Source organism: Sebastes fasciatus, chromosome 24 (assembly GCF_043250625.1).
Source record: "Sebastes fasciatus isolate fSebFas1 chromosome 24, fSebFas1.pri, whole genome shotgun sequence".
Lineage (NCBI taxonomy): Eukaryota > Metazoa > Chordata > Actinopteri > Perciformes > Sebastidae > Sebastes > Sebastes fasciatus.
In genome coordinates this window covers 12,555,564-12,581,216 of record NC_133818.1, presented here as the reverse complement: position 1 = coordinate 12,581,216, position 25,653 = coordinate 12,555,564, and the positions used below count along the sequence as shown (strand labels likewise).

The following is a 25,653-nucleotide window of genomic DNA, read 5'->3' as shown; positions in this document are numbered from 1 at the left end:
TATTAGAAACTCCTTGCACACAGTACACATTATTAATCCAGTGTTTGACAGGGATGAGTTAAAACAATATTAACACACTTAATATAGTAAGATCTTTACTACAGTTACAGCCATACAGTTAATGTGCATCAGCTTAACTGAGAAATAGAATGCTCTCATGCTCAAATAGAACATGAGAACACAAACATCAAACATTAAAGTGCAAAGAAAAGTGCAACACATTTTTATATTATGTCTATTTTGGAAGATATTATGAATAAATTATCAATACATATATAGCTAGATATAAATATGCTGGATTTGGAATAAAATAATCACCTGATTGCTTCACACACCTTTCACAATTAATTCATTCATAAGTAGATTTAAACATATTTCAATTTTTAGTACAGGTGACTGATACAGATATATGAGTTTATTATAAGAGTATTCTGAAAGAAAAAAGTTAAATGTTATTATCAGTAAAACATCTATATCTTCATAGACAGGTCCTGGAGAGTTTCACCATAAAAAGTTAGACAAACTAATTTAGATATGTTGACATTCCTGGATTAAGTAAACCAACTAGTACCATTTCAAGTTATTCCAAATCAAGTTTGCTGCAACTAAAAGACATCAAACTTACCAGCTGACAGATGAAAGTCCACAAAGACAAAGTGAGCTCCCTGTGCTTGAGCTGCTCTCTGTGCTACAGGTAATGTGAGACTGGAGCAGGAGAACTGAACTGTTCCCAGTTTCCTGCTGCTGATTTTCAGCCCCTGATCTGTCTGAACAGCCTCAACTCTACTGCAGTACATGAGAGGAAAGCAGGACCTCTAGTGGTCATGTTGTGCACCTGCTGCTAAAAATATGCAGCAGACATTCAATGCAAACTCTGTTAGTGTTTCAACTCCTACTCTATATTCTTTTATCTTCATATGAAGTTTATATTCTAAGTATAAAGAGCAGCAGCAGAAAATGTATTTAAAAAGTCGTACAAAACAAAGGATGCTTCATCTGGATGCAACAGTGAATTAAAACTATCACCTAAATTATATTTCAAAATCAAAACTACTGATCTGCTGGAATCAATGAACTGGTGCAGACATGTTCTCTGTGTTGTGGCACTAACAGTCTTGTGGGTTATTCTGTGGTACTAATTAGTTGAGTTAAAAAAATTATTTTCTTCTTCCTTTCAGAGATGATGCGTTTGGGTGGTTGCGTTTTTTATTTCTCCCAGTAGGCGTCCGTGGCCGCAGCTCGTTCAGTTCTGTCTTTAAAGGTGTTTTGAACATTCAGATAAAAACAAGATATTAGTCAGTTTCCAAATAATTCAGAACAACAGTGATGTGGATAAACATGCAGACTGTGAATACACAATGTATCGCAAGTTGGTAGCCTGGTTCACCTCCAACATCTCCCATTTGGATTCCTCCAATTCAGTCTGATTATCAAACTAGTTGGTAGGTAGGAAAGTGAAGCCCCCAAATAAACAGAGGGAACACAGATTAAAGAGGACCTATTGTGCTCATTTTCAGGTGCATACTTGTATTTTGGGTTTCTACTAGTACATGTTTACATATTTTAAAGTTCAAAAAACGCTTTATTTTTCTCATACCGGCTGTGCTGCAGCACCTCTTTACACCCTGTCTGAAAACGCTGTTTGACATCCCCATGTTACGGAAGAGAAGGCGGGACTTCTGTTACAACCCGGCTCTTAGGTTGCAACAAAAATGGGAGTGGAGACGAGGTAAATGCAAAAAGTAACAAAGTTTATTACAAAACACTAATTCATGAATAAATGTAAAGATCAGTATCAGTAATCAGTGGTGTAGGAGTGCATGGATGCGTGTGTGTGTGGGTGCATGGAGAAAAAGAGGAAGAATAGCCGCGCCGCGATGTCCACACAAATGGAGTGATGTCCTCATGTCCCCGCCTCAACCAGAGCCTGCAAGAAACAAAGAGACCAGCGAGCCAACACACACCTAGTGGGGGGGAGGGGTCGTCACACTTCCCCCCATCAAAAAAGGAGTTCCAATAAGAACACCGCAACCGCTATTCACTAAATCAACTACAAAACAATTTACTTTACCCACGATTGATGTTTTTCATTTGTAATATCATTTCTAAACTATAGTTGTAACACTATACTTAAAACTATATCAAAATCCATACTGACCGTTTGTAGTTTATTCCCCAGCAGCCAACCAACCTCCGTCCCGCCCACTCAGCAACTCCGGCGCCTGAAGAAGCATTTAAGGTGACAGAACCTGGACATAGCAGACCAGAGGGGTTAACAATTCAGTCAGACAAATATTTAAGAGCTAGGCGCTCTAGATAAGGCATCGACCACAACATTATCAGAGCCTTTGATGTGGCGAATGTCCAAACAATAAGATTGCAAATACAACATCCATCGCATCAACCTGCGATTTGGGCAATGTACTGAGTGCAAAAAAGTTATGGGATTATGATCTGTGTACGCAACCAGAGGAACACTAGAGCCTACATAAACATCAAAATGCTGTAAGGCCCAGATGAGTGCCAGGGTCTCTTTCTCAATCACCGAGTAGTTCAACTGAAATGAGTTAAACTTTTTTGAGTAGAAACTCACGGGACGATCCACACCACTACCATCCGTCTGGAACAGCACCGCCCTTGCCCCCACATCACTTGCATCCACCTGCAGTTTGAAAGGTTGATCCACGCAAGGAGCACCTCCAGCAGGTAAACACACTTCAACGAGGCATTTCAGGCAGTTCAGGAGCAGTGTTTCTCTCTTTGGCGTGGGCTTTGGGCTTTGTACCTTTGCAGACCTTTGACATGCACAAAAAACTATATAACACACTAAAGTAAAAAGCACAAAAGCATAATAGGTCCCCTTTAAATAATTTTTGCAAAGAAGCATAAATATGTACAAGTGAAAAATGAATAAATTGACTCACTCATCAGTGTCTTTGATTTCTTTTTGTGGTGTCTTGTTCTACTCAGAGTCCCTGTGTGACCGACTGAAGGATTTAAGAAAAGTCAAAGATTAATTTGTGGGTTTTGTCTGAAAAGATCTCAATCAATCATGAGCTTAATAACTGTGAGACAGCGGTATTATAACAATACAGGTGTTCAGTGCTTCTTGAAGTGAAAAATATAAGTGCCAGTACTCTCTTATTCACATGTCTCACACTAATAAGTTTATAATAAATATAATAAATAATAATAAATACCGGTTCCGATGTTTCCGTATAAACACGGTGATGACGACTGCAGCAACAACAAAAACACCGGCCACAACCACGGACACGATGATCAGAGTGAAATCTGAAAGAAAAGGGAAATTAGTGACACTCATTCATAAAGCAACTACAGATCAAATGGTATTATTGATCTGAGACCACCTAAAGGTAAAATTATAGAAATCCTCACTGTTATTAGATCCAGATTCCTCATCAAAACCTGGGAAATAAAAACAACAGACATGAGCTATAGAGTATTTATGAATCAGGATGTTTGGAAGTGTGTCTCACCATCATCAGACGACTGTTTGACCTCAGGAATCATCATAGACACCTCTATCTGAGGACCAGAGAGCACTCTCACTGCACATCCAACCTGTGTGCTTTTGCCATGTAGACCAGACAGCCCAGCTGTAGCGGTGACAGTGACTGTGCCGTTGGTGTTGGTGACACTGGTAGAGTTGTAGTGAGGGACAGTCAGTGTTACTGTGGGAGCAGGTCGAGCTGTGGCTGAGCAGGACACAACTGTTGATTCTGTGACGTGAAGAAAGGGTCCATGCAGCTCTGCAAAGATAACATATTGAAATGATAAAACATTACAGAGAAGACAGAGAGTTATGGAAATGTCTCTTATAACACAACAGGTTATCACCATAGAGCTTCAGGCAGGTTGTAGCAATGAGAGCACCTTCAGAGAAGGTGTTAAACATACAGCGATAGCACCCTTCATCCTCCTCCATCACCCTCCTGATAACTATGGAGCTGTTCTGCAGTCCAGCATCTTTAAACTCCAGCTTACTCTGAAAACCAGCAAGCACTCTTTCACCAAATCGTTCACTGTAAGTAGCCATGTTCTTCTCCCCCTCTGGTAAAATCTTCTGCCATGTGACTTGCAGAACATCTCTAGGTTGCATCAGGTGACAGTATAAGCAGGCTTCGTCTCCTACAGCTGCCTCCACAGTGTGCTGGGTTTCTATCAGAGCTGTTAGACCTGCAGGAGATGACAGCTAAACATTGTATTAGGATGTATTTTTCCCTTTGCAAAATATGATATAAATAATGAATAAATGCAAAATCATTAGCCGCCAAAACGATGCGTAATTACGCAGCAACAACAGACAATAAACATGCAGGAATCACACAGCTGTGCTTTCAGATTATCAGAATAATAAATGACATAATGGCTAGACCTTTATAACATTGCTGTATCATCTCTTTCTCACCTTTCTGAAAGACTCCCAACACACAAAGGAAATGTATAACTGCACGTTGCGCCATCCTGATACTGTACTGAATCTACCGCCAAAACTACATAAAGGGAAAGTTTGAATAAAGTCTTCCTCCCTGTAAGGTACATCCAGGCAGCAGACCAATCAGGGAGAAGGAAGGACACCTCAATCAATCAATCATTAACAGACTCCTGTTCAGCTACTCAGTACACTGAACTAATGATTCAACAGTTGTTTCTAATATCCTAGAAGATATATAGCTAAATTATTAGTCTATATTTATCCATTAGGTGTTATTAATTCTAAGGTCTCAGGTCTTTCTGACAGGTGAAGAGGAAGATTAAAGGTTTATGTACACTAGTCTCATATATTGTCACATAATTTATATATTTTGGAAGGAAGATGGACTTTGTTTCTGTGTCCCATGATATATATTTACAGATAATTAAATGGCCCTAGAACTATAAACATATATATATAAATAAATATATATACACACTTGTTATTATTATATAGTTACATATAAACATATAAACACATATATATACATCCACACACACAGATATATACTGTATATATATATATATATATACAATGTATATATTATTATTTTCAGATTATATATATATATATATATATATATATAATTATACACACTGTATATATGTAGCGTATTTGGGACACCACAAAATCACCACGGCTTTTTTTTGGGTCTTTTTTTACTGTAGTGCTGTAATGATACAACATGTGACAGGGACTGCATCAGTTCACAACTTCTCCTCAGACTACTGTGAGGGAAACATAAAATAACAATGTAAAATAAATGCAAAATAAACTAAATATGCTCTGCCTCACATGTCAATGCAATTACAGGGTGAACACAGTGACTCCACGCATGTACACACACAACATTAGAAGAGTAACGACACACACATTAGTTTTATGCAAATCCCACAAGAAACTACATTACCCATAATGCCACGGGTCAGGAGGCGCGACTCTTAAACCAGCGGCGGCACTTCAAACGAACACAGTAGGCAACAATGCGATGCTAACTCTGCAATAACTTTAAAACACCTTGCAGTACAGACTTCCACTTTATACATTACAACTGTCTTCTATCATTCTTTCAGAATATAGTCACGGTATCGTGAATTAACACTGAAATGACATTTAGAAACGTAATTCTCCGTCAACATACCTGTTTGTGTATCAGGTCCAAACACAGACTGACACACCTTCTCACATCTCGCATGTACCACAGTTCAACTGAGGGGTTCAACAATGAAAATACCAAAATACTTACATGAAAATAAAGGATAGATTATATATTACCCCTTTGTTTGTGTTGAAAACAATCTCACGACATTGTTAAGATTAATATAATACAATCATTCAATATTAAACAAAATTGTAAGAGTACTAGAAATCTGTCCCCCCCTCTCAATCATTGGCAGATGGAATATCCCCTTTTTGAGACGATACCATTTCACACACAGTGTAAGGGGAGTTAAAAAAACAAACAAAAACATGTAATGATCAGTGAAATCACTTATAATATTAAAACAGCATTGCTTTAATAACCAAACAAGTACAAATGAATATATGAAATGAATCAGAGAATACATTATTAAAAACACATAAACGATTAGAAACTCCTTGCACCCCACAGATTATTAATCCAGAGTTTGACAGGGATGAGTTAAAACAATATGAACACACTTAATATAGTAAGATCTTTACTACAGTTACAGCCATAAATGTAATGTGCATCAGAGGTTAATTGAGAAATAAATAACATAAGAACACAAACATCAAACATTAAAGTGCAAAGAAAAGTGCAACACATTTATATATTATGTCTATTTTGTATATTGTGAATAAATTATCGCTACATATATAGCTAGATATAAATATGCTGTATTTGGAATATAACAATCATCTGATTGCTTCACACAACTTTCACAATAAATTAATTCATAAGTAGATTTAAACATATTTAAATTTTTAGTACAGGTCACTGATAAAGACATGAGTTTATTATAAGAGTATTCTAAAAAAAAAAATGCATGTTATTATCAGTAAAACATCTATATCTTCATAGACAGGTCCTGGAGAGTTTCACCATAAAAAGTTAGACAAACTAATTTAGATATGTTGACATTCCTGGATTAAGTAAACCAACTAGTACCATTTCAAGTTATTCCAAATCAAGTTTGCTGCAACTAAAAGACATCAAACTTACCAGCTGACAGATGAAAGTCCACAAAGACAAAGTGAGCTCCCTGTGCTTGAGCTGCTCTCTGTGCTACAGGTAATGTGAGACTGGAGCAGGATAATCCATGCTTCAGAGATTTAACTACGACTGAACTGTTTCCAGTTTCCTGCTGTTGACTTTCAGAAAATGTATATATAAAGACGTACAAAACAAAGGATGCTTCATCTGGATGCAACAGTGAATTAAATCCATCACCTAAATTAAATTTCAAAATCAAAACTACTGATCTGCTGGAATCAGTGAACTGGTGCAGACATGTTCTCTGTGTTGTGGCACTAACAGTCTTGTGGGTTATTCTGTGGAACTAATTAGTTAACTGAGTTCAAATCATTTTCTTCTTCATTTCAGAGATGATGGTTTTGGGTTGTCGTGGTTTTTATCGTGGACGTCTGTAGCCGCAGCTCGTTCTCTTCCTTCATTAAGTGTTTTGAACCTTCGGATAAAAACACGATATTATTCAGTTTCCAAATCATTCAGAACAACAGTGATGTGGATAAACATGCACACTATGAATACACAATGTATTGTAAGTTGGTAGCCTGGTTCACCACCAACATCTTCGATTTAATCAGTGATTCCTCCAAAAAGTCTGATTATCAAGCTAGTTACATGATAGGTACGTTCAGCCTTCATTTGGTAAAGAGGACCTATTGTGGTCAGTTTCAGGTGCATACTTGTATTTTAGGTTTCTACTAGAACATGTTTACAAGCTTTAAAGTTCAAAACACACTTTATTTTTCCTCATACCGTCTGTGCTGCAACACCTCTTTTCACCCTCTGTCTGAAACGCTCTGTTTGAGCTCCTGCCCTTCCCAAAAAAAGCCCAGTCTGCTCTGATTGGTCAGCCGGCCCACTGTTGTGATTGGTCAACCAAACCAAACTCTTTGGACTCCCCTCCAGCTCCACTCAATCTAGATTTGTTTGACAGCGTGCCAAACTAGCCGTTATGCAAACGTATTACTTGGTGACATCACCACGTTACGGAAGAAAAGGCCGGAATTCGAACAAGGTGTTTCAGGCAGTTCAGGAGTAGTGTTACTCCCTTTGGCGTGGACTTTGGGCTTTGTAACTTTGCATACTATATAACACAAACTATATAACACACTAAAGCAGAGAGGAAAAGCACAAAAGCATAATAGGTCCTCTTTAAATCATTTTTGCAAAGAACCAATGTAGGATAAATACGTATAAGTGAAAAATGAATAAATTGACTCACTCATCAGTGTCTTTGATTGCTTTTTGTGGTGTGTTCTTCTTCTCATAGTCCCTGTGTGAACGACTGAAGGATTTAAGAAAAGTCAAAGATGTATTTGTGGGTTTTGTCTGAAAAGATCTCAATCAATCATGAGCATAATAACTGTTAGACAGCGGTGTTACAACAAGACAGGTGTTCAGTGCTTCTTGAAGTGAAAAAACATAAGTGCCAGTACTCTCTTATTCACATGTCTCACACTAATAAGTTTATAATTACCGGTTCCGATGTTTCCGTATAAGCAGGGTGATGACGACTGCAGCAACACAAACACAAACCACGAACAACACGATGATCAGAATGAAATCTGTAAGAAAAGAGGGAAATTAGTGACACTCATTCATAAAGCAACTACAGATCAAATGGTATTATTGATCTGAGACCACCTAAAGGTAAAAGGTAAAAATAAATCCTCACTATTAAATCCAGATTCCTCATCAAAACCTGGAAAATAGAAACAACAGACATGAGCTATAGAGCATTTATGAATCAGGATGTTTGGAAGTGTTTCTCACCATCAGCAGACGACTGTTTGACCTCAGGAATCATCATAGACACCTCTATCTGAGGACCAGAGAGCACTCTCACTGCACATCCAACCTGTGTGCTGTTGCCATGTAGACCAGACAGCCCAGCTGTAGAGGTGACAGTGACTGTGCCGTTGGTGTTGGTGACGCTGGTAGAGTTGTAGTGAGGGACAGTCAGTGTTACTGTGGGAGCAGGTCGAGCTGTGGCTGAGCAGGACACACCTGTTGATTCTATGACATGAAGAAAGGGTCCATGCAGCTCTGCAAAGATAAAATATTTGAATGTTAAACATTACAGAGACCATAGTGAGTTATGGAAATGACCCTTATAAAACATCAGGTTATCACCATAAAGCTGCAGGCAGGTTGTAGCAATGAGAGCACCTTCAGAGAAGGTGTTAAACATACAGCGATAGCATCCTTCATCCTCCTCCATCACCCTCCTGATAACTATGGAGGTGTTCTGCAGTCCAGCATATCTAAACTCCAGCTTACTCTGAAAACCAGCAAGCACTCTTTCACCAAATCGTTCACTGTAAGTAGCCATGTTCTTCTCCCCCTCTGGTAAAACCTTCTGCCATGTGACTTGCAGAACATCTCTAGGTTGCATCAGGCAACAGTTCAAGCAGGCTTCGTCTCCTACAGCTGCCTCCACAGTGTGCTGGGTTTCTATCAGAGCTGTTAGACCTGCAGGAGATGACAGCACACATTGTGTTAGGATGTATTTTTCCCTTTGCAAAATATGATATAAATAATTAATTAACCAATGCAAAATCATTAGCCACCAAAACGATGCTTAATTACGCAGCAACAACAGACAATAAACATGCAGGAATCACACAGCTGCACTTTCAGATTATCAGAATAATAAATGACATAATGGCTAGACCTTTATAACATTGCTGTATCATCTCTTTCTCACCTTTCTGAAAGACTCCCAACACACAAAGGAAATGTATAACTGCACGGTAGGCCATCATTGTTCCACACTGTACTGAATCTACCGTCAAACCTACAGATAGTCAAAGTTGTCATTACGTAGGCTGCAGGTGTACGCAGGTAACGTCCAGGTAAATTGATCTCGGTGGGTGCCAAATAAACACCTATTGACCAACAATGTAGCAACCAATCCTTACCAAATAAATAAGGGCATAAAATATAATCATAACAAAAGTGTTATTAATCAATAAATGGCAAATTAGCTCTTTAAAATGTGATAGAAAGAGCTCCTATTGCCCCCCATGCCACTGCAATGGTACATCCAAGCCTCGGACCAACCAGGGAGAAGGAAGGACACCTCAACTCAATCGTCAACAGACTGCTGTTCAACTACTCAGTACACTGAACTAATGATTCAAATCAACAGTTGTCTAATATCATAGCAGAGGATGATAATTACAACCACAGGCTATGAGCTATTAAAGTCCAGCGGTTTATAAATGAATTAAAATGCATTAATGTAGGTCTATCATTGACATGAACAGGTGCCACATGCACATTTAAAGAGGTTACTTTGCCAAACAAAACAGGAGGGATTTGTTATTTTTTTCACATAATCAAGCGAATTATGTGGATGTAAATCTTTCTCTTGCCACATTTAACACATGAAAATCATAAAAAAAAGAAAATGGATTGATAAAACACTATAGTAACACATATAACAATCTAACCCCAAAAAAAATATTAAAGATATTCTAAAGCCAGGAACACTAAGAAAAATATCAACTGCTTCAGAAATGTTTATTAAGAAAAGGTTTAACAAGTTAAATATTTTGTGGCAAAGTTACAAGTTAATTAATGCATACATGGATTTTAAACTTAAGTCACTGATACAGATATATGAGTTCATGATGAGGGAACAAAACTACTATAAAAAAAAAGCATATCTTCACCATAAAAAGTTAGAAAAACTAATTTAGATATGTTGACATTCCTGGATTAAGTAAACCAACTACTACCATTTCAAGTTATTCCAAATCAAGTATGCTGCAACTAAAAGACATCAAACTTACCAGCTGACAGATGAAAGTCCACAAAGACAAAGTGAGCTCCCTGTGCTTGAGCTGCTCTCTGTGCTACAGGTAATGTGAGACTGGAACAGGAGAATCCATGCTTCAGAGATTTAACTACGACTGAACTGTTCCCAGTTTCCTGCTGCTGACTTTCAGCCCCTGATCTGTCTGAACAGCCTCAACTCTACTGCAGCACATGAGAGGAAAGCAGGACCTCTAGTGGCCATGTTGTGCACCTGCTGCTAAAAATATACAGCAGACATTCAATGCAAACTCTGTTAAAAAACAAAAAGCAGAAGCAGAAAATGTATGTATATAAAGACGTACAAAACAAAGGATGCTTCATCTGGATGCAACAGTGAATTGGTATAAAACTATCACCTAAATTATATTTCAAGATCAAAACTACTGATCTGCTGGAATCAATGAACTGGTGCAGACATGTTCTCTGTGTTGTGGCACTAACAGTCTTGTGGGTTATTCTGTGGTACTAATTAGTTAACTGAGTTGAAAGATAACTTTCTTCCTTTCAGAGATGATGGTTTTGGGTGGTTACGGTTTTTATCTTTCTCAGTAGACGTCTGTAGCCGCAGCTCGTTCTCTTCCTTCATTAAAGGTGTTTTGAACCTTCAGATAAAAACAAGATATTAGTCAGTTTCCAAATCATTCAGAACAACAGTGATGTAGATAAACATGCAGACTGTGAATACACAATGTATCGCAAGTTGGTAGCCTGGTTCACCTCCAACATCTCCCATTTGGATTCCTCCAATTCAGTCTGATTATCAAGCTAGTTGGTAGGTAGGAAAGTGAAGCCCCCAAATAGACAGAGTGAAGACGGATTAAAGAGGACCTATTGTGCTCATTTTCAGGTGCATACTGTATTTTGGGTTTCTACTAGAACATGTTTACATATTTTAAAGTTAAAAAAACTCTTTATTTTTCTCATACCGGCTGTGATGCAGCACCTCTTTTCACCCTCTGTCTGAAACGCTCTGTTTGAGCTCCCACCCTCCCAAAAAGCCCAGTCTGCTCTGATTGGTCAGCTGGTCCACTCTGTTGTGATTGGTCAACCGGACCAAACTCTTCAGAATCTGCTCCAGCTCCGTATTAACTTGCTTTGTTTGAGGGCGTGCCAAACTAGCAGTTATGCAAACGTGTTACTTAGTGACATCACCACGTTACAGAAGAAAAGTTGGGGCTTCAAACAAGGTGTTTCAGGCAGCTCAGGAGCAGAGTTTCTCTCTTTGGCGTGGACTTTGGGCTTTATAACTTTGCAGATATTTTACATGCACAAAAAACTATATAACACACTAAAGTAAAAAGCACAAAAGCATAATAGGTCCTCTTTAAATCATTTTTGCAAAGAAGTGAAAAATGAATAAATTGACTCACTCAGGAGTGTCTTTGATTGCTTGTTGTGGTGTCTTGTTCTCCTCAGAGTCCTTGTCTGACCGACTGAAGGATTTAAGAAAAGTCAAAGATTAATTTGTGGGTTTTGTCTGAAAAGATCTCAATCAATCATGAGCATAATAACTGTGAGACAGCGGTATTATAACAAGACAGGTGTTCAGGGCTTCTTGAAGTGAAAAACATGAGTGCCAGTTCTCTTATTCACATGTCTCACAGTAATAAGTTTATAATTACCGGTTCCGATGTTTCCGTACAAGCAGGGTGGTGACGACTGCAGCAACAAAACAAACATAAACCACGAACACGATGATCAGAATGAAATCTGTAAGAAAAGAGGGATATTATTGGTGACACTCATTCATAAAGCAACTACAGATCAAATGGTATTATTGATCTGAGACCACCTAAAGGTAAAATGATAGAAATCCTCGCTGTTATTAGATCCAGATTCCAACAGACCTGAGCTATAGAGTATTTATGAATCAGGATGTTTGGAAGTGTTTCTCACCATGAGCAGACAACTGTTTGACCTCAGGAATCATCATAGACACCTCTATCTGAGGACCAGAGAGCACTCTCACTGCACATCCAACCTGTGTGCTGTTGCCATGTAGACCAGACAGCTCAGCTGTAGTGGTGACAGTGACTGTGCCGTTGGTGTTGGTGACGCTGGTAGAGTTGTAGTGAGGGACAGTCAGTGTTACTGTGGGAGCAGGTCGAGCTGTGGCTGAGCAGGACACAACTGTTGATTCTCTGACGTGAAGAAAGGGTCCATGCAGCTCTGTAAAAATAAAATATTTAAATGAGAAAACATTACAGAGAAGACAGAGAGTTATGGAAATGTCTCTAATAACACAGCAGGTTCTCACCATAGAGCTGCAGGCAGGTTGTAGCAATGAGAGCACCTTCAGAGAAAGTGTTAAACATACAGCGATAGCACCCTTCATCCTCCTCCATCACCCTCCTGATAACTATGGAGCTGTTCTGCAGTCCAGCATCTTTAAACTGCAGCTTACTCTGAAAACCAGCATGCACTCTTTCACCAAATCGTTCACTGTAAGTAGCCATGTTCTTCTCTCCCTCTGGTAAAATCTTCTGCCATGTGACTTGCAGAACATCTCTAGGTTGCATCAGGTGACAGGTTAAGGAGGCCTCATCTCCTACAGCTGCCTCCACAGTGTGCTGGGTTTCTATCAGAGCTGTTAGACCTGCAGGAGATGACAGCACACATTGTGTTAGGATGTATTTTTCCCTTTGCAAAATATGATATAAATAAGAATTAAACAATGCAAAATCATTAGCCACCAAAACGATGTGCAACAGACAATAAACATGCAGGAATCACACAGCTGTGCTTTCAGATTATCAGAATAATAAATGACATGTCTAGACCTTTATAACATTGCTATATCATCTCTTTCTCACCTTTCTGAAAGACTCCCAACACACAAAGGAAATGTAAGACTGCACGGTCCGCCATTATTGTTCCACACTGTACTGAATCTACCACCAAACTTTAGTGGAAGTGAAAGTTTATGTAGATCTAGGCCGCGGACCAGTCAGGGAGAAGGAATGATCTTTTCTCCTTTCTTTTTTTCTCCAACAAGCACACTAGATGGTGCTATCACCTCACAGGACATTTCCTTGTTTTAACTCTCCAAAGTTCTATGTCTTGGTTTTTTTAAATTTGTGTCTGTGTTCCATGATGTATATTTACAGATAATTAAATGGCACTAGAACTATCCATATGTATACATATATATAAATATAGACACATATAGATATACATATATATGTGGTATACAGTATATTTGTATATATCTACACATACTGTAGATATACATATATACACACATATATATGTATACATTTATGCACATATATATACACACACACTAACTGTATCTGTATATATGTGTATACTGTTTATATGTATGTATAAGTGTGTGTATATACTGTATGTACTGTATAGATATATACACAGTATATACTGTATATACATATATAAACATATATACAAACATACTTATATGTTATTATTATATACTTATATACATACATATAAACACACATATACTGTATATATATATATATATATATAACAAAAACATGTAGTGAACATAAGTGAAATACCTTATAACATTAAAACATCATTGCTTTAATAACCAAACAAATACAAATTAATATATGAAATGAATAAGAGAATACATTATATTTATATTTATAAAAGATATAGAATTTTTTTTTTCTTCATATGAAGTTTATTGTCTAAATATAAAAATACAAAAAGCAGCAGCAGATAATGTATGTATAAAAAGACGTACAAAACAAAGGATGCTTCATCTGGATGCAACAGTGAATTAAAACTATCACCTAAATTATATTTCAAGATCAAAACTACTGATCTGCTGGAATCAATGAACTGGTGCAGACATGTTCTCTGTGTTGTGGCACTAACAGTCTTGTGGGTTATTCTGTGGTACTAATTAGTTAACTGAGTTAAAAGATAATTTTCTTCTTCCTTCCAGAGATGATGGTTTTGGGTTGTCGTTGTTTTGATTTCTCTCAGTAGGCGTCCGTTTCCGCAGCTCGTTCTCTTCCATCTTTAAAGGTGTTTTGGTCCTTCAGATAAAAACAAGATATTAGTCAGTTTCCAAATCATTCAGAACAACAGTGATGAGGATAAACATGCAGACTATGAATACACAATGTATCGCAAATTGGTAGCCTGGTTCACCTCCAACATCTCCCATTTGATCAGTGATTCCTCCAATTCAGTCTGATTATCAAGCTAGTTGGTGGGTAGGAAAATGAAGCCCCCAAATAAACAGAGTGAACACGGATTAAAGAGGACCTATTGTGCTCATTTTCAGGTGCATACTTGTATTTTGGGTTTCTACTAGAACATGTTTACATATTTTAAAGTTCAAAAAACGCTTTATTTTTCAGCCGCACCTCAAGCACAAAAGCATAATAGGTCCTCTTTAAATCATTTTTGCAAAGAAGCATAAATATGTACAAGTGAAAAATGAATAAATTGACTCACTCATCCGTGTCTTTGATTGCTTTTTGTGGTGTCTTGTTCTCCTCAGAGTCCCTGTGTGACCGACTGAAAGATTTAAGAAAAGTCAAAGATTAATTTGTGGGTTTTGTCTGAAAAGATCTCAATCAATCATGAGCATAATAACTGTGAGACAGCGGTATTATAACAAGACAGGTGTTCAGTGCTTCTTGAAGTGAAAAACATAAGTGCCATTACTCTCTTATTCACATGTCTCACACTAATACGTTTATAATTACCAGTTCCAATGTTTCCGTATAAGCAGGGCGGTGACGACTGCAGCAACAACACAAACACAAACACAGGCCACAACCACGGACAACACGATGATCAGAGTGAAATCTGTAAGAAAAGAGGGAAATTAGTGACACTCATTCATAAAGCAACTACAGATCAAATGGTATTACTGATCTGAGACCACCTAAAGGTAAAAGGTAAAAATAAATCCTCACTGTTAATAGATCCAGATTCCAACAGACCTGAGCTAAAGAGTATTTATGAATCAGGATGTTTGGAAGTGTTTCTCACCATCATCAGACGACTGTTTGACCTCAGGAATCATCATAGACACCTCTATCTGAGGACCAGAGAGCACTCTCACTGCACATCCAACCCGTGTGCTGTTGCCATGTAGACCAGACAGCCCAGCTGTAGTGGTGACAGTGACTGTGCCGTTGGTGTTGGTGACGCTGGTAGAGTTGTAGTGAGGGACAGTCAGTGTTACTGTGGGAGCAGGTCGAGCTGTGGCTGAGCAGGACACAACTGTTGATTCTGTGATGTGAAGAAAGGGTCCATGCAGCTCTGTAAAAATAAAATATGATATAACATTACAGAGAAGATAGAGTTATAGAAATGTTTCTAATAACACAGCAGGTTCTCACCATAGAGCTGCAGGCAGGTTGTAGCAATGAGAGCACCTTCAGAGAAGGTGTTAAACATACAGCGATAGCACCCTTCATCCTCCTCCATCACCCTCCTGATAACTATGGAGGTGTTCTGCAGTCCAGCATCTTTAAACTCCAGCTTACTCTGAAAACCAGCAAGCACTCTTTCACCAAATCGTTCACTGTAAGTAGCCATGTTCTTCTCCCCCTCAGGTAAAATCTTCTGCCATGTGACTTGAAGAACATCTCTAGATTGCATCAGGCAACAGTTCAAGCAGGCTTCCTCTCCTACAGCTGCATTCACAGTCTGCTGGGTTTCTATCAGAGCTGTTAGACCTGCAGGAGATGACAGCACACATTGTGTTAGGATCAGTGGCGGCTGGTGGAAATGTTTCTAGATAGGGCTGTGCCACATCGGATCAATTTCAGCAAACATCCCGGTATGATTTAATGCAAAAAAGTGAAGGTATCAAAAACACATTACTACTTTGCAGTTAAATAATCAACAATTATTTTATTCCAACAGGAGCAGTAATGAATGCTTAGAAAAACACAACACTATGACATGTACTCAGTGGTGGAAATTAACTAAGTACATTTACTCAAGTACTGCACTTAAGTACAATTTTGAGGTACTTGTACTTTATTTACTTTACGTATTTCCATGTTCTGATACTTTCTACTTCTACTCTACTACATCTCAGAGGGAAATATTGTACTTTTTACTCCACTACATTGATTTAATAACTTTAGTTACTTTACAGATTCAGATTATTAATACAAAATATAATCAAGGAATAAATGATGTATTATTATAGATTAAACTACCCAGCAGTATATAAAGTCATTAAAATGAGCTCCACGTTAACCAGCTGCAACATTAAAGTGATGAACACATTAATGCATCAATAAGTATAATCCAATAATACACATTATTCTGCATAATGTGTACTTTTATGTTTGGTACTTGAAAGATGAAGTAGGTGAGATTGAAGCAAATATGATTAAAACAAGTTTGGGGCGATAAATAATCGCCCCTCTCATTGTGGAAAGATGTTAATAATTTTATACTTGTTAACATTTTCTCAGATTTTGCACTGTACTATAGAAATATTATATTTGGTTACTATGCTATGATTACAGTGGCAAAGATAGTAATGCATTTTTTCTTATTAATTTAATTTTAAGTGTAAAATTACCCCCCAAAAAGCCTAATTTCTTTGTATTTATGAAAGAAATGGATCTACATCTGTCAACAATTTCTTCCTCACATAACAAAAAAGCAATGAAAACAATGAATGTATGCAATAAACTTAAAGTTTTTAAGTGAAATTATTGTCATACTCTCGCGTTTTTGTTTTTTTATTATTATCTACTTATTTATTTATTTTTATTGAGTGTTTTTTTTTAATTTTATGTTTGTTTTGTTTCATTTCTGTTGTCCTTTTATGTTTGGCATAGCTCTTTGTTTATGTTTTCGCTATGCTTCTTTTGTATGTAAATGTTTTTAATGTTTTCTGCTGTTACTATGGATACTGTCATTTTGAAATAAAAAAACAAACAATAATCGCCCCTCTCGTATCAGATTTGAGGACGCTGATTGGCTAAATTTAATGTCAATCGTTCATAGCTTGAATCAGTTATTGGCTGAGCTGAACTTCAGACATACAGAGAGGAGGGGAGTCAGGGGACCTGCAGGAAAACCATATATTTTGCACGGATGATTTTCTGTCATATTTAGCACATATTACTGGGAGCAATCCATATTTTAAACACACAAATATTGACAATTTGTATAATTTATTATTATTATTATTATTATTATTATTATTATTAATAGTAGTAATGTTTTTTTGTGTGTGGCTGTCTGGCCGGCCGCCCCTGTGACCATGATATTAATAATGAATTAACCAATGCAAAATCATTAACCGCCAAAACCATGCGTAATTACGCAGCAACATCAGACCAAACATGCAGGAATCACACAGCTGCGCTTTCAGATTAAGACAAACAAATGACATAATGGCTAGACCTTTATAACATTGCTGTATCATCTCTTTCTCACCTTTCTGAAAGACTCCCAACACACAAAGGAAATGTAAGACTGCACGGTGCGCCATCCTGATACTGTACTGAATCTACCGCCAAAACTACAGAAAGTGAAAGTATCTGTACAACCAGGCCGTGGACCAATCAGGGAGAAGGAAGGACACCTCAACCAAATGAATCATTACCAGACTGCTGTTCAGCTACTCAGTACACTGAACTATGATTCAAATCAACAGTTGTCTAATATCATGGCAGAGGATGATAATTACAACCACAGGCTATGAGCTATTAAAGTCCAGGTTTATAAATGAATTAAAATGCATGAATGTAGGTCTATCATTGACAGGATGAACAGGTGCCACATGCACATTTAAAGAGGTTACTTTGCCAAACAAAACAGGAGGGATAAATCATGCCTACATGTGTGTTGACTCAGCAGAGATCACATTAAATGAGAAAAGTTGATCTACAGGAGAACAGATTAAATATCTGAAAGCACTACAGAATACCTGAGAGCCTTACTGCATTATATTCCATTATATTCTTATATTTTGTCACCTGCCATCTGAATTTTGTGTTTTCCTTTACATAAATAAAAGACATTTTCACCATAAAAGGATGAAGAAAAATCCACCAGAACGCAGGACATTAAGTGTCTGACCCCCTAAAAACTTTACATTAAAGTACAAAACTGCAAGAAAAGTGCAAAAATACCAACACACTTAGAATATATATAATATACAGTATATATAATATATACAATTTTGAATAAAACCACCACCTTACTGCTTTACATAAATAGTTCTGATTTGCTGTGCAAAAAATTAACGGATTGAAATTTCTATTATATTTCTTGGAGAGACCTAATTGGCTTTTTGTGACCTTCTTTCCAAATTTATACCACATTTCTCTCTCTCCTTTCTCTTTTTCTCCAACAAGCACACTAGATGGTGCTATCACCTCACAGGACTCTTCCTTGTTTTAACTCTCCAAAGTTCTATGTCTTGGTTTTTGAACTTTGTTTCTGTGTCCCATGATGTATATTTACAGATAATTAAATGGCCGTAGAACTATCCATATGTATACATACATACACATATAGATATACATATATATGTGTGTATATATATACATATATACACATACTGTAGATATACATATATACACATACAGTATATGTATACATATATGCACATATATACACACACATACTGTATGTGTATATATGTATGTATAAGTGTGTGTATATACTGTATGTATACATACATACTGTATATGCTGTATATACATATATAAACACATATACAAACACACATATGTTATTATTATATACTTATATACATACATATAAACACACATATATATATATATAACAAAAACATGTAGTGAACATAAGTGAAATCACTTATAACATTAAAACATCATTGCTTAAATAACCAAACAAATACAAATTAATATATGAAATGAATAAGAGAATAAATTATATTTATATTTATAAAATTTATTTATTTTTTATCTTCATATGAAGTTTATATTCCAAATATAAAAAAAACAAAAAGTAGCAGCAGAAAATGTATATAAAAAAGGCGTACAAAACAAAGGATGCTTCATCTGGATGCAACAGTGAATTAAAACTATCACCTAAATTATATTTCAAAATCAAAACTACTGATCTGCTGGAATCAATGAACTGGTGCAGACATGTTCTCTGTGTTGTGGCACTAACAGTCTTGTGGGTTATTCTGTGGTACTAATTAGTTAACTGAGTTAAAATAATTTTTCTTCCTTTCAGAGATGATGCTTTTGGGTGGTCGTGGTTTTTATCTTTCTCAGTAGGCGTCCGTTTCCGCAGCTCGTTCACTTCCTTCATTAAAGGTGTTTTGAACCTTCAGATAAAAACAAGATATTAGTCAGTTTCCAAATGATTCAGAACAACAGTGATGTGGATAAACATGCAGACTATGAATACACAATGTATCTCAAGTTGGTAGCCTGGTTCACCTCCAACATCTCCCATTTGATCAGTGATTCCTCCAAATCAGTCTGATTATCAAGCTAGTTGGTAGGTGGGAAAGTGAAGCCCCCAAATAGACAGAGTGAACACGGATTAAAGAGGACCTATTGTGCTCAGTTTCAGGTGCATACTTGTATTTTGGGTTTCTACTAGAACATGTTTACATATTTTAAAGTTCAAAAAACGCTTTATTTTTCTCATACCGGCTGTGCTGCAGCACCTCTTTTCACCCTCTTTCTGAAACGCTCTGTTTGAGACCCCCCCCCTCCAAAAAAGCCCAGTCTGCTCTGATAGGTCAGCTGGACCACTCTGTTGTGATTGGTCAACCGAACCAAACTCTTTGGACTTCGCTACAGTTCCACTCTAACTGGCTTTGTTTGAGGGTGTGCCAAACAAGCCGTTATGCAAACGTGTTACTTGGTGACATCCCCATGTTATGGAAGAGATGGCGGGACTTCAACGAGGTGTTTCAGGCAGTTCAGGAGCAGTGTTTCTCTCTTTGGCATGGACTTCGGGCTTTGCAACTTTGCAGACCTTTTACATGCACAAAAAACTATATAACACACTAAAGGAGAGAGGAAAAAGCACAAAAGCATAAAAGGACCCCTTTAAATCATTTTTGCAAAGAAGCATAAATATGTACAAGTGAAAAATGAATACATTGACTCACTCATCATTGTCTTTGATTGCTTTTTGTTATGTCTTGTTCTCCTCAGAGTCCTTGTCTGACCGACTGAAGGATTTAAGAAAAGTCAAAGATGTATTTGTGGGTTTTGTCTGAAAAGATCTCAATCAATCATGAGCTTAATAACAGCAGTATTATAACAAGACAGGTGTTCAGTGCTTCTTGAAGTGAGAAACATAAGTGCACTACTCTCTTATTCACATGTCTCACAGTAATAAGTTTATAATTACCGGTTCCGATGTTTCCTTTTAAGCAGGGCGGTGACGACTGCAGCAACACAAACACAGGCCAGAACCACGAACACGATGATCAGAGGGAAATCTGTAAGAAAAGAGGGAAATTAGTGACACTCATTCATAAAGCAACTACAGATCAAATGTTATTTTTTGATCTGAGAACACCTAAAGGTATAATTACAGAAATCCTCAGTTATTAGATCCAGATTCCTCATCAAAACCTGGAAAATAGAAACAACAGACATGAGCTATAGAGTATTTATGAATCAGGATGTTTGGAAGTGTTTCTCACCATCATCAGACGACTGTTTGACCTCAGGAATCATCATAGACACCTCTATCTGAGGACCAGAGAGCACTCTCACTGCACATCCAACCTGTGTGCTGTTGCCATGGAGACGAGACAGCACAGCTGTAGCGGTGACAGTGACTGTGCCGTTGGTGTTGGTGACGCTGGTAGAGTTGTAGTGAGGGACAGTCAGTGTTACTGTGGGAGCAGGTCGAGCTGTGGCTGAGCAGGACACAACTGTTGATTCTCTGACGTGAAGAAAGGGTCCATGCAGCTCTGCAAAGATAAAATGTTTAAATGATAAAACATTACAGAGACCATAGAGAGTTATGGAAATGTCTCTTATAACACAGCAGGTTCTCACCATAGAGCTTCAGGCAGGTTGTAGCAATGAGAGCACCTTCAGAGAAGGTGTTAAACATACAGCGATAGCACCCTTCATCCTCCTCCATCACCCTCCTGATAACTATGGAGCTGTTCTGCAGACCAGCATATCTAAACTCCAGCTTACTCTGAAAACCAGCAAGCACTCTTTCACCAAATCGTTCACTGTAAGTAGCCATGTTCTTCTCCCCCTCAGGTAAAATCTTCTGCCATGTGACTTGCAGAACATCTCTAGGTTGCATCAGGTGACAGTATAAGCAGGCTTCGTCTCCTACAGCTGCCTCCACAGTGTGCTGGGTTTCTATCAGAGCTGTTAGACCTGCAGGAGATGACAGCTCACATTGTGTTAGGATGTATTTTTCCCTTTGCAAAATATGATATAAATGATAAATTAACCAATGCAAAATTATTAGCCACCAAAACGATGTGCAACAGACAATAAACATGCAGGAATCACACAGCTGAGCTTTCAGATTATCAGAATAATAAATGACATAATGGCTAGACCTTTATAACATTGCCGTATCATCTCTTTCTCACCTTTCTGAAAGACTCCCAACACACAAAGGAAATGTAAGACTGCACGTTGTGCCATCATGATACTGAATCTACCGCTAAAACTACAGAAAGTGAAAGTATCTGTAAGTACATCCGGGTCGCGGACCAAGAGCGCGAAGAAAGGACACCTCAACTCCAGCGGTTTATAAATGAATTAAAATGCATGAATGTAGGTCTATCATTGACAGGATGAACAGGTGCCACATGCACATTTAAAGAGGTTACTTTCCCAAACAAAACAGGAGGGATAAATCCTGCCTACATGTGTGTTGACTCAGCAGAGATCACATTAAATGAGAAAAGTTGATCTACAGGAGAACAGATTAAATATCTGAAAGCACTACAGAATACCTGAGAGCCTTACTGCATTATATTCCATTATATTTTGTCACTTGCCACCTGAATTTTGTGTTTTCCTTTACATAAATAAGATACATATCCACCATAAAAGGATGCAGATGTGCACGAGACATTTTCGCCACAGCTGGTTCAGTCCCAGAGGACAGATGTTATGTTATTTTTTTCACATAATCAAGCCAATTATGTGGATGTAAATCTTTCTCTTGCCACATTTACCATATGAAAATCATAAAACAATCGATTGATAAAACACTATAGTAACACATATAACAACTCAACCCAAAAATAAATATTAAAAAATATTCTAGTCAGGAACACTAAGAAAAATATCAACTGCTTCAGAGATATTTATTAAGAAAAGTAAAACAAGTTTAATATTTTGTGGCAAAGTTACAAGTTAATTAATGCATACATGGATTTAAACTTAAGTCACTGATACAGATATATGAGTTCATGATGAGGGAAGAAAACTACTTTAAAAAAAGCATATATCTACACCATAAAAAGTTAGACAAACTCATTTAAATATGTTGACATTCCTGGATTAAGTAAACCAACTACTATCATTTAAAGTTATTCCATATCAAGTTTGCTGCAACTAAAAGACATGAAACTTACCAGCTGACAGATGAAAGTCCACAAAGACAAAGTGAGCTCCCTGTGCTTGAGGTGCTCTCTGTGCTACAGGTAATGTGAGACTGGAGCAGGAGAATCCATGCTTCAGAGATTTAACTACGACTGAACTGTTTCCAGTTTCCTGCTGCTGACTTTCAGCCCCTGATCTGTCTGAACAGCCTCAACTCTACTGCAGTACATGAGAGGAAAGCAGGACCTCTAGTGGCCATGTTGTGCACCTGCTGCTAAAAATATACAGCAGACATTCAATGTAAACTCTGTTAGTGTTTCAACTCCTACTCTATATATCTTGATCTTCATATGAAGTTTAATGCAGTTTATAGTCTAAATATGAAAAAAACAAAAAGCAGCAGCAGAAAATGTATATATAAAAACAAAGGATGCTTCATCTGGATGCAACAGTGAATTAAAACTATCACCTAAATTATATTTCAAAATCAAAACTACTGATCTGCTGGAATCAATGAACTGGTGCAGACATGTTCTCTGTGTTGTGGCACTAACAGTCTTATGGGTTATTCTGTGGTACTAATTAGTTAACTGAGTTAAAATAATTTTTCTTCCTTTCAGAGATGATGCTTTTGGGTGGTCGTGGTTTTTATCTTTCTCAGTAGGCGTCCGTTTCCGCAGCTCGTTCACTTCCTTCATTAAAGGTGTTTTGAACCTTCAGATAAAAACAAAATATTAGTCAGTTTCCAAATAATTCAGAACAACAGTGATGTGGATAAACATGCAGACTATGAATACACAATGTATCGTAAGTTGGTAGCCTGGTTCACCACCAACATCTCCCATTTGGATTCCTCCAATTCAGTCTGATTATCAAGCTAGTTGGTAGGTAGGAAAGTGAAGCCCCCAAATAAACAGAGTGAAGACGGATTAAAGAGGACCTATTGTGCTCATTTTCAGGTGCATACTGTATTTTGGGTTTCTACTAGAACATGTTTACATATTTTAAAGTTCAACAAACGCTTTATTTTTCTCATGCTGGCTGTTCTGCAGCACCTCTTTCCACCCTTTGTCTGAAACACTCTGTTTGAGCCCCCCCCCCCTCCCAAAAAGCCCAGTCTGCTCTGATTGGTCAACTGGACCAAACTCTTCGGGATCTGCTCCAGCTCCGCATTAACTTGCTTTGTTTAAGGGCGTACCAAACTAGCAGTTATGCAAACGTGTTACTTAGTGACATCACCACGTTACGGAAGAAAAGGTGGGGCTTCAAACAAGGTGTTTCAGGCAGCTCAGGAGCAGAGTTTCTCTCTTTGGCGTGGACTTTGGGCTTTGTAACTTTGCAGACCTTTTACATGCACAAAAAACTATATATCACACTAAAGGAAAAAGGAAAAAACATAAAAGGTCCTCTTTAAATCATTTTTGCAAAGAAACAAAAATATGTACAAGTGAAAAATGAATAAATTGACTCACTCATCAGTGTCTTTGATTGCTTTTTGTGGTGTCTTGTTCTACTCAGAGTCCTTGTGTGACCGACTGAAGGATTTAAGAAAAGTCAAAGATTAATTTGTGGGTTTTATCTGAAAAGATCTCAATCAATCATGAGCATAATAACTGTGAGACAGCGGTATTATAACAAGACAGGTGTTCAGGGCTTCTTGAAGTGAAAAACATAAGTGCCAGTACTCTCTTATTCACATGTCTCACAGTAATAAGTTTATAATTACCGGTTCCGATGTTTCCATATAAGCAGTGCGGTGACGACTGCAGCAACAACACAAACATAAACCACGGACACGATGATCAGAGTGAAATCTGTAAGAAAAGAGGGATATTATTGGTGACACTCATTCATAAAGCAACTACAGATCAAATGGTATTATTGATATGAGACCACCTAAAGGTAAAATGATAGAAATCCTCGCTGTTAATAGATCCAGATTCCAACAGACCTGAGCTATAGAGTATTTATGAATCAGGATGTTTGGAAGTGTTTCTCACCATGAGCAGACGACTGTTTGACCTCAGGAATCATCATAGACACCTCTTCTGAGGACCAGAGAGCACTCTCACTGCACATCCAACCCGTGTGCTGTTGCCATGTAGACCAGACAGCCCAGCTGTAGTGGTGACAGTGACTGTGCCGTTGGTGTTGGTGACACTGGTAGAGTTATAGTGAGGGACAGTCAGTGTTACTGTGGGAGCAGGTCGAGCTGTGGCTGAGCAGGACACAACTGTTGTTTCTCTGACGTGAAGAAAGGGTCCATGCAGCTCTGCAAAGATGACATATGATATAAAATTACAGAGAAGATGGAGAGTTATGGAAATGTCTATAATAAGACAGCAGGTTCTCACCATAGAGCTGCAGGCAGGTTGTAGCATTGAGGTCACCTTCAGAGAAGGTGTTAAACAAACAGCGATAGCACCCTTCATCCTCCTCCATCACCCTCCTGATAACTATGGAGGTGTTCTGCAGTCCAGCATATCTAAACTCCATTTTATCTGTAAAGTCAGGATTCACTTTTTGACCGAAGTCTTTGTGGCTAGCAGCAAGGTTCTTCTCCCCCTCAGGTAAAATCTTAAGCCATGTGACTTGCAGAACATCTCTAGGTTGCATCAGGTGACAGG

General features: G+C 37.7%; 3 protein-coding genes across 4 annotated transcripts; all 3 read right to left on the bottom strand.

Annotated features, from left to right (window-relative positions):
• Positions 1-1,730: 1,730 nt before the first annotated feature.
• LOC141762787 (OX-2 membrane glycoprotein-like) lies at positions 1,731-4,527 on the bottom strand. The gene is made up of 6 exons (XM_074626848.1): positions 4,433-4,527; positions 3,862-4,200; positions 3,501-3,773; positions 3,201-3,294; positions 2,925-2,987; positions 1,731-2,795 (listed from the first exon to the last, which is right to left on the bottom strand). The coding sequence occupies exons 1-5, from the start codon at positions 4,485-4,487 to the stop codon at positions 2,963-2,965; spliced, it is 786 nt and encodes a 261-aa protein (XP_074482949.1). The 5' UTR covers positions 4,488-4,527; the 3' UTR covers positions 1,731-2,795; positions 2,925-2,962.
• A 2,528-nt stretch (positions 4,528-7,055) lies between these two features.
• Positions 7,056-13,400, bottom strand: LOC141763320 (uncharacterized). The gene is made up of 11 exons (XM_074627889.1): positions 13,346-13,400; positions 12,790-13,128; positions 12,429-12,701; positions 12,155-12,242; positions 11,903-11,965; positions 11,064-11,134; positions 8,844-9,182; positions 8,484-8,756; positions 8,386-8,412; positions 8,188-8,275; positions 7,056-7,149 (listed from the first exon to the last, which is right to left on the bottom strand). The coding sequence occupies exons 1-11, from the start codon at positions 13,398-13,400 to the stop codon at positions 7,056-7,058; spliced, it is 1,710 nt and encodes a 569-aa protein (XP_074483990.1).
• A 5,999-nt stretch (positions 13,401-19,399) lies between these two features.
• LOC141762786 (OX-2 membrane glycoprotein-like) lies at positions 19,400-22,147 on the bottom strand. 2 transcript variants are annotated; one of them, XM_074626847.1, is made up of 6 exons: positions 22,063-22,147; positions 21,503-21,841; positions 21,142-21,414; positions 20,844-20,934; positions 20,599-20,661; positions 19,400-19,800 (listed from the first exon to the last, which is right to left on the bottom strand). In XM_074626847.1, the coding sequence occupies exons 1-5, from the start codon at positions 22,118-22,120 to the stop codon at positions 20,625-20,627; spliced, it is 798 nt and encodes a 265-aa protein (XP_074482948.1). In that variant the 5' UTR covers positions 22,121-22,147; the 3' UTR covers positions 19,400-19,800; positions 20,599-20,624. The 2 variants fall into 2 exon arrangements, with proteins under 2 accessions (XP_074482948.1, XP_074482947.1); XM_074626846.1 differs by lacking the exon at positions 19,400-19,800 and adding an exon at positions 20,027-20,493.
• Between the last annotated feature and the right edge of the window lie 3,506 nt (positions 22,148-25,653).

Bases quoted from the DNA above. Each gene is read 5' to 3' on its own strand.
- LOC141762787 (XM_074626848.1), bottom strand. From the start codon at position 4,487: ATGGCGCAACGTGCAGTTATACATTTCCTTTGTGTGTTGGGAGTCTTT. The intron at 3,295-3,500 runs GTGAGACACACT...CTTTTCTTTCAG, and splicing joins CAAACAGTCGTCTGATGATG to ATTTCACTCTGATCATCGTG. The intron at 2,988-3,200 runs GTATTTATTATT...TAAATCCTTCAG, and splicing joins ATACGGAAACATCGGAACCG to TCGGTCACACAGGGACTCTG.
- LOC141763320 (XM_074627889.1), bottom strand. From the start codon at position 13,400: ATGGCGGACCGTGCAGTCTTACATTTCCTTTGTGTGTTGGGAGTCTTT. The intron at 11,135-11,902 runs GTGAGTCAATTT...TTTTATCTGAAG, and splicing joins GCAATCAAAGACACTCCTGA to GTTCAAAACACCTTTAATGA. The intron at 8,413-8,483 runs GTGAGAAACACT...TCTATTTTCCAG, and splicing joins CAAACAGTCGTCTGCTGATG to GTTTTGATGAGGAATCTGGA.
- LOC141762786 (XM_074626847.1), bottom strand. From the start codon at position 22,120: ATGATGGCACAACGTGCAGTCTTACATTTCCTTTGTGTGTTGGGAGTC. The intron at 21,415-21,502 runs GTGAGAACCTGC...TTATCTTTGCAG, and splicing joins AACCTGCCTGAAGCTCTATG to AGCTGCATGGACCCTTTCTT. The intron at 20,662-20,843 runs GTAATTATAAAC...TAAATCCTTCAG, and splicing joins AAAAGGAAACATCGGAACCG to TCGGTCAGACAAGGACTCTG.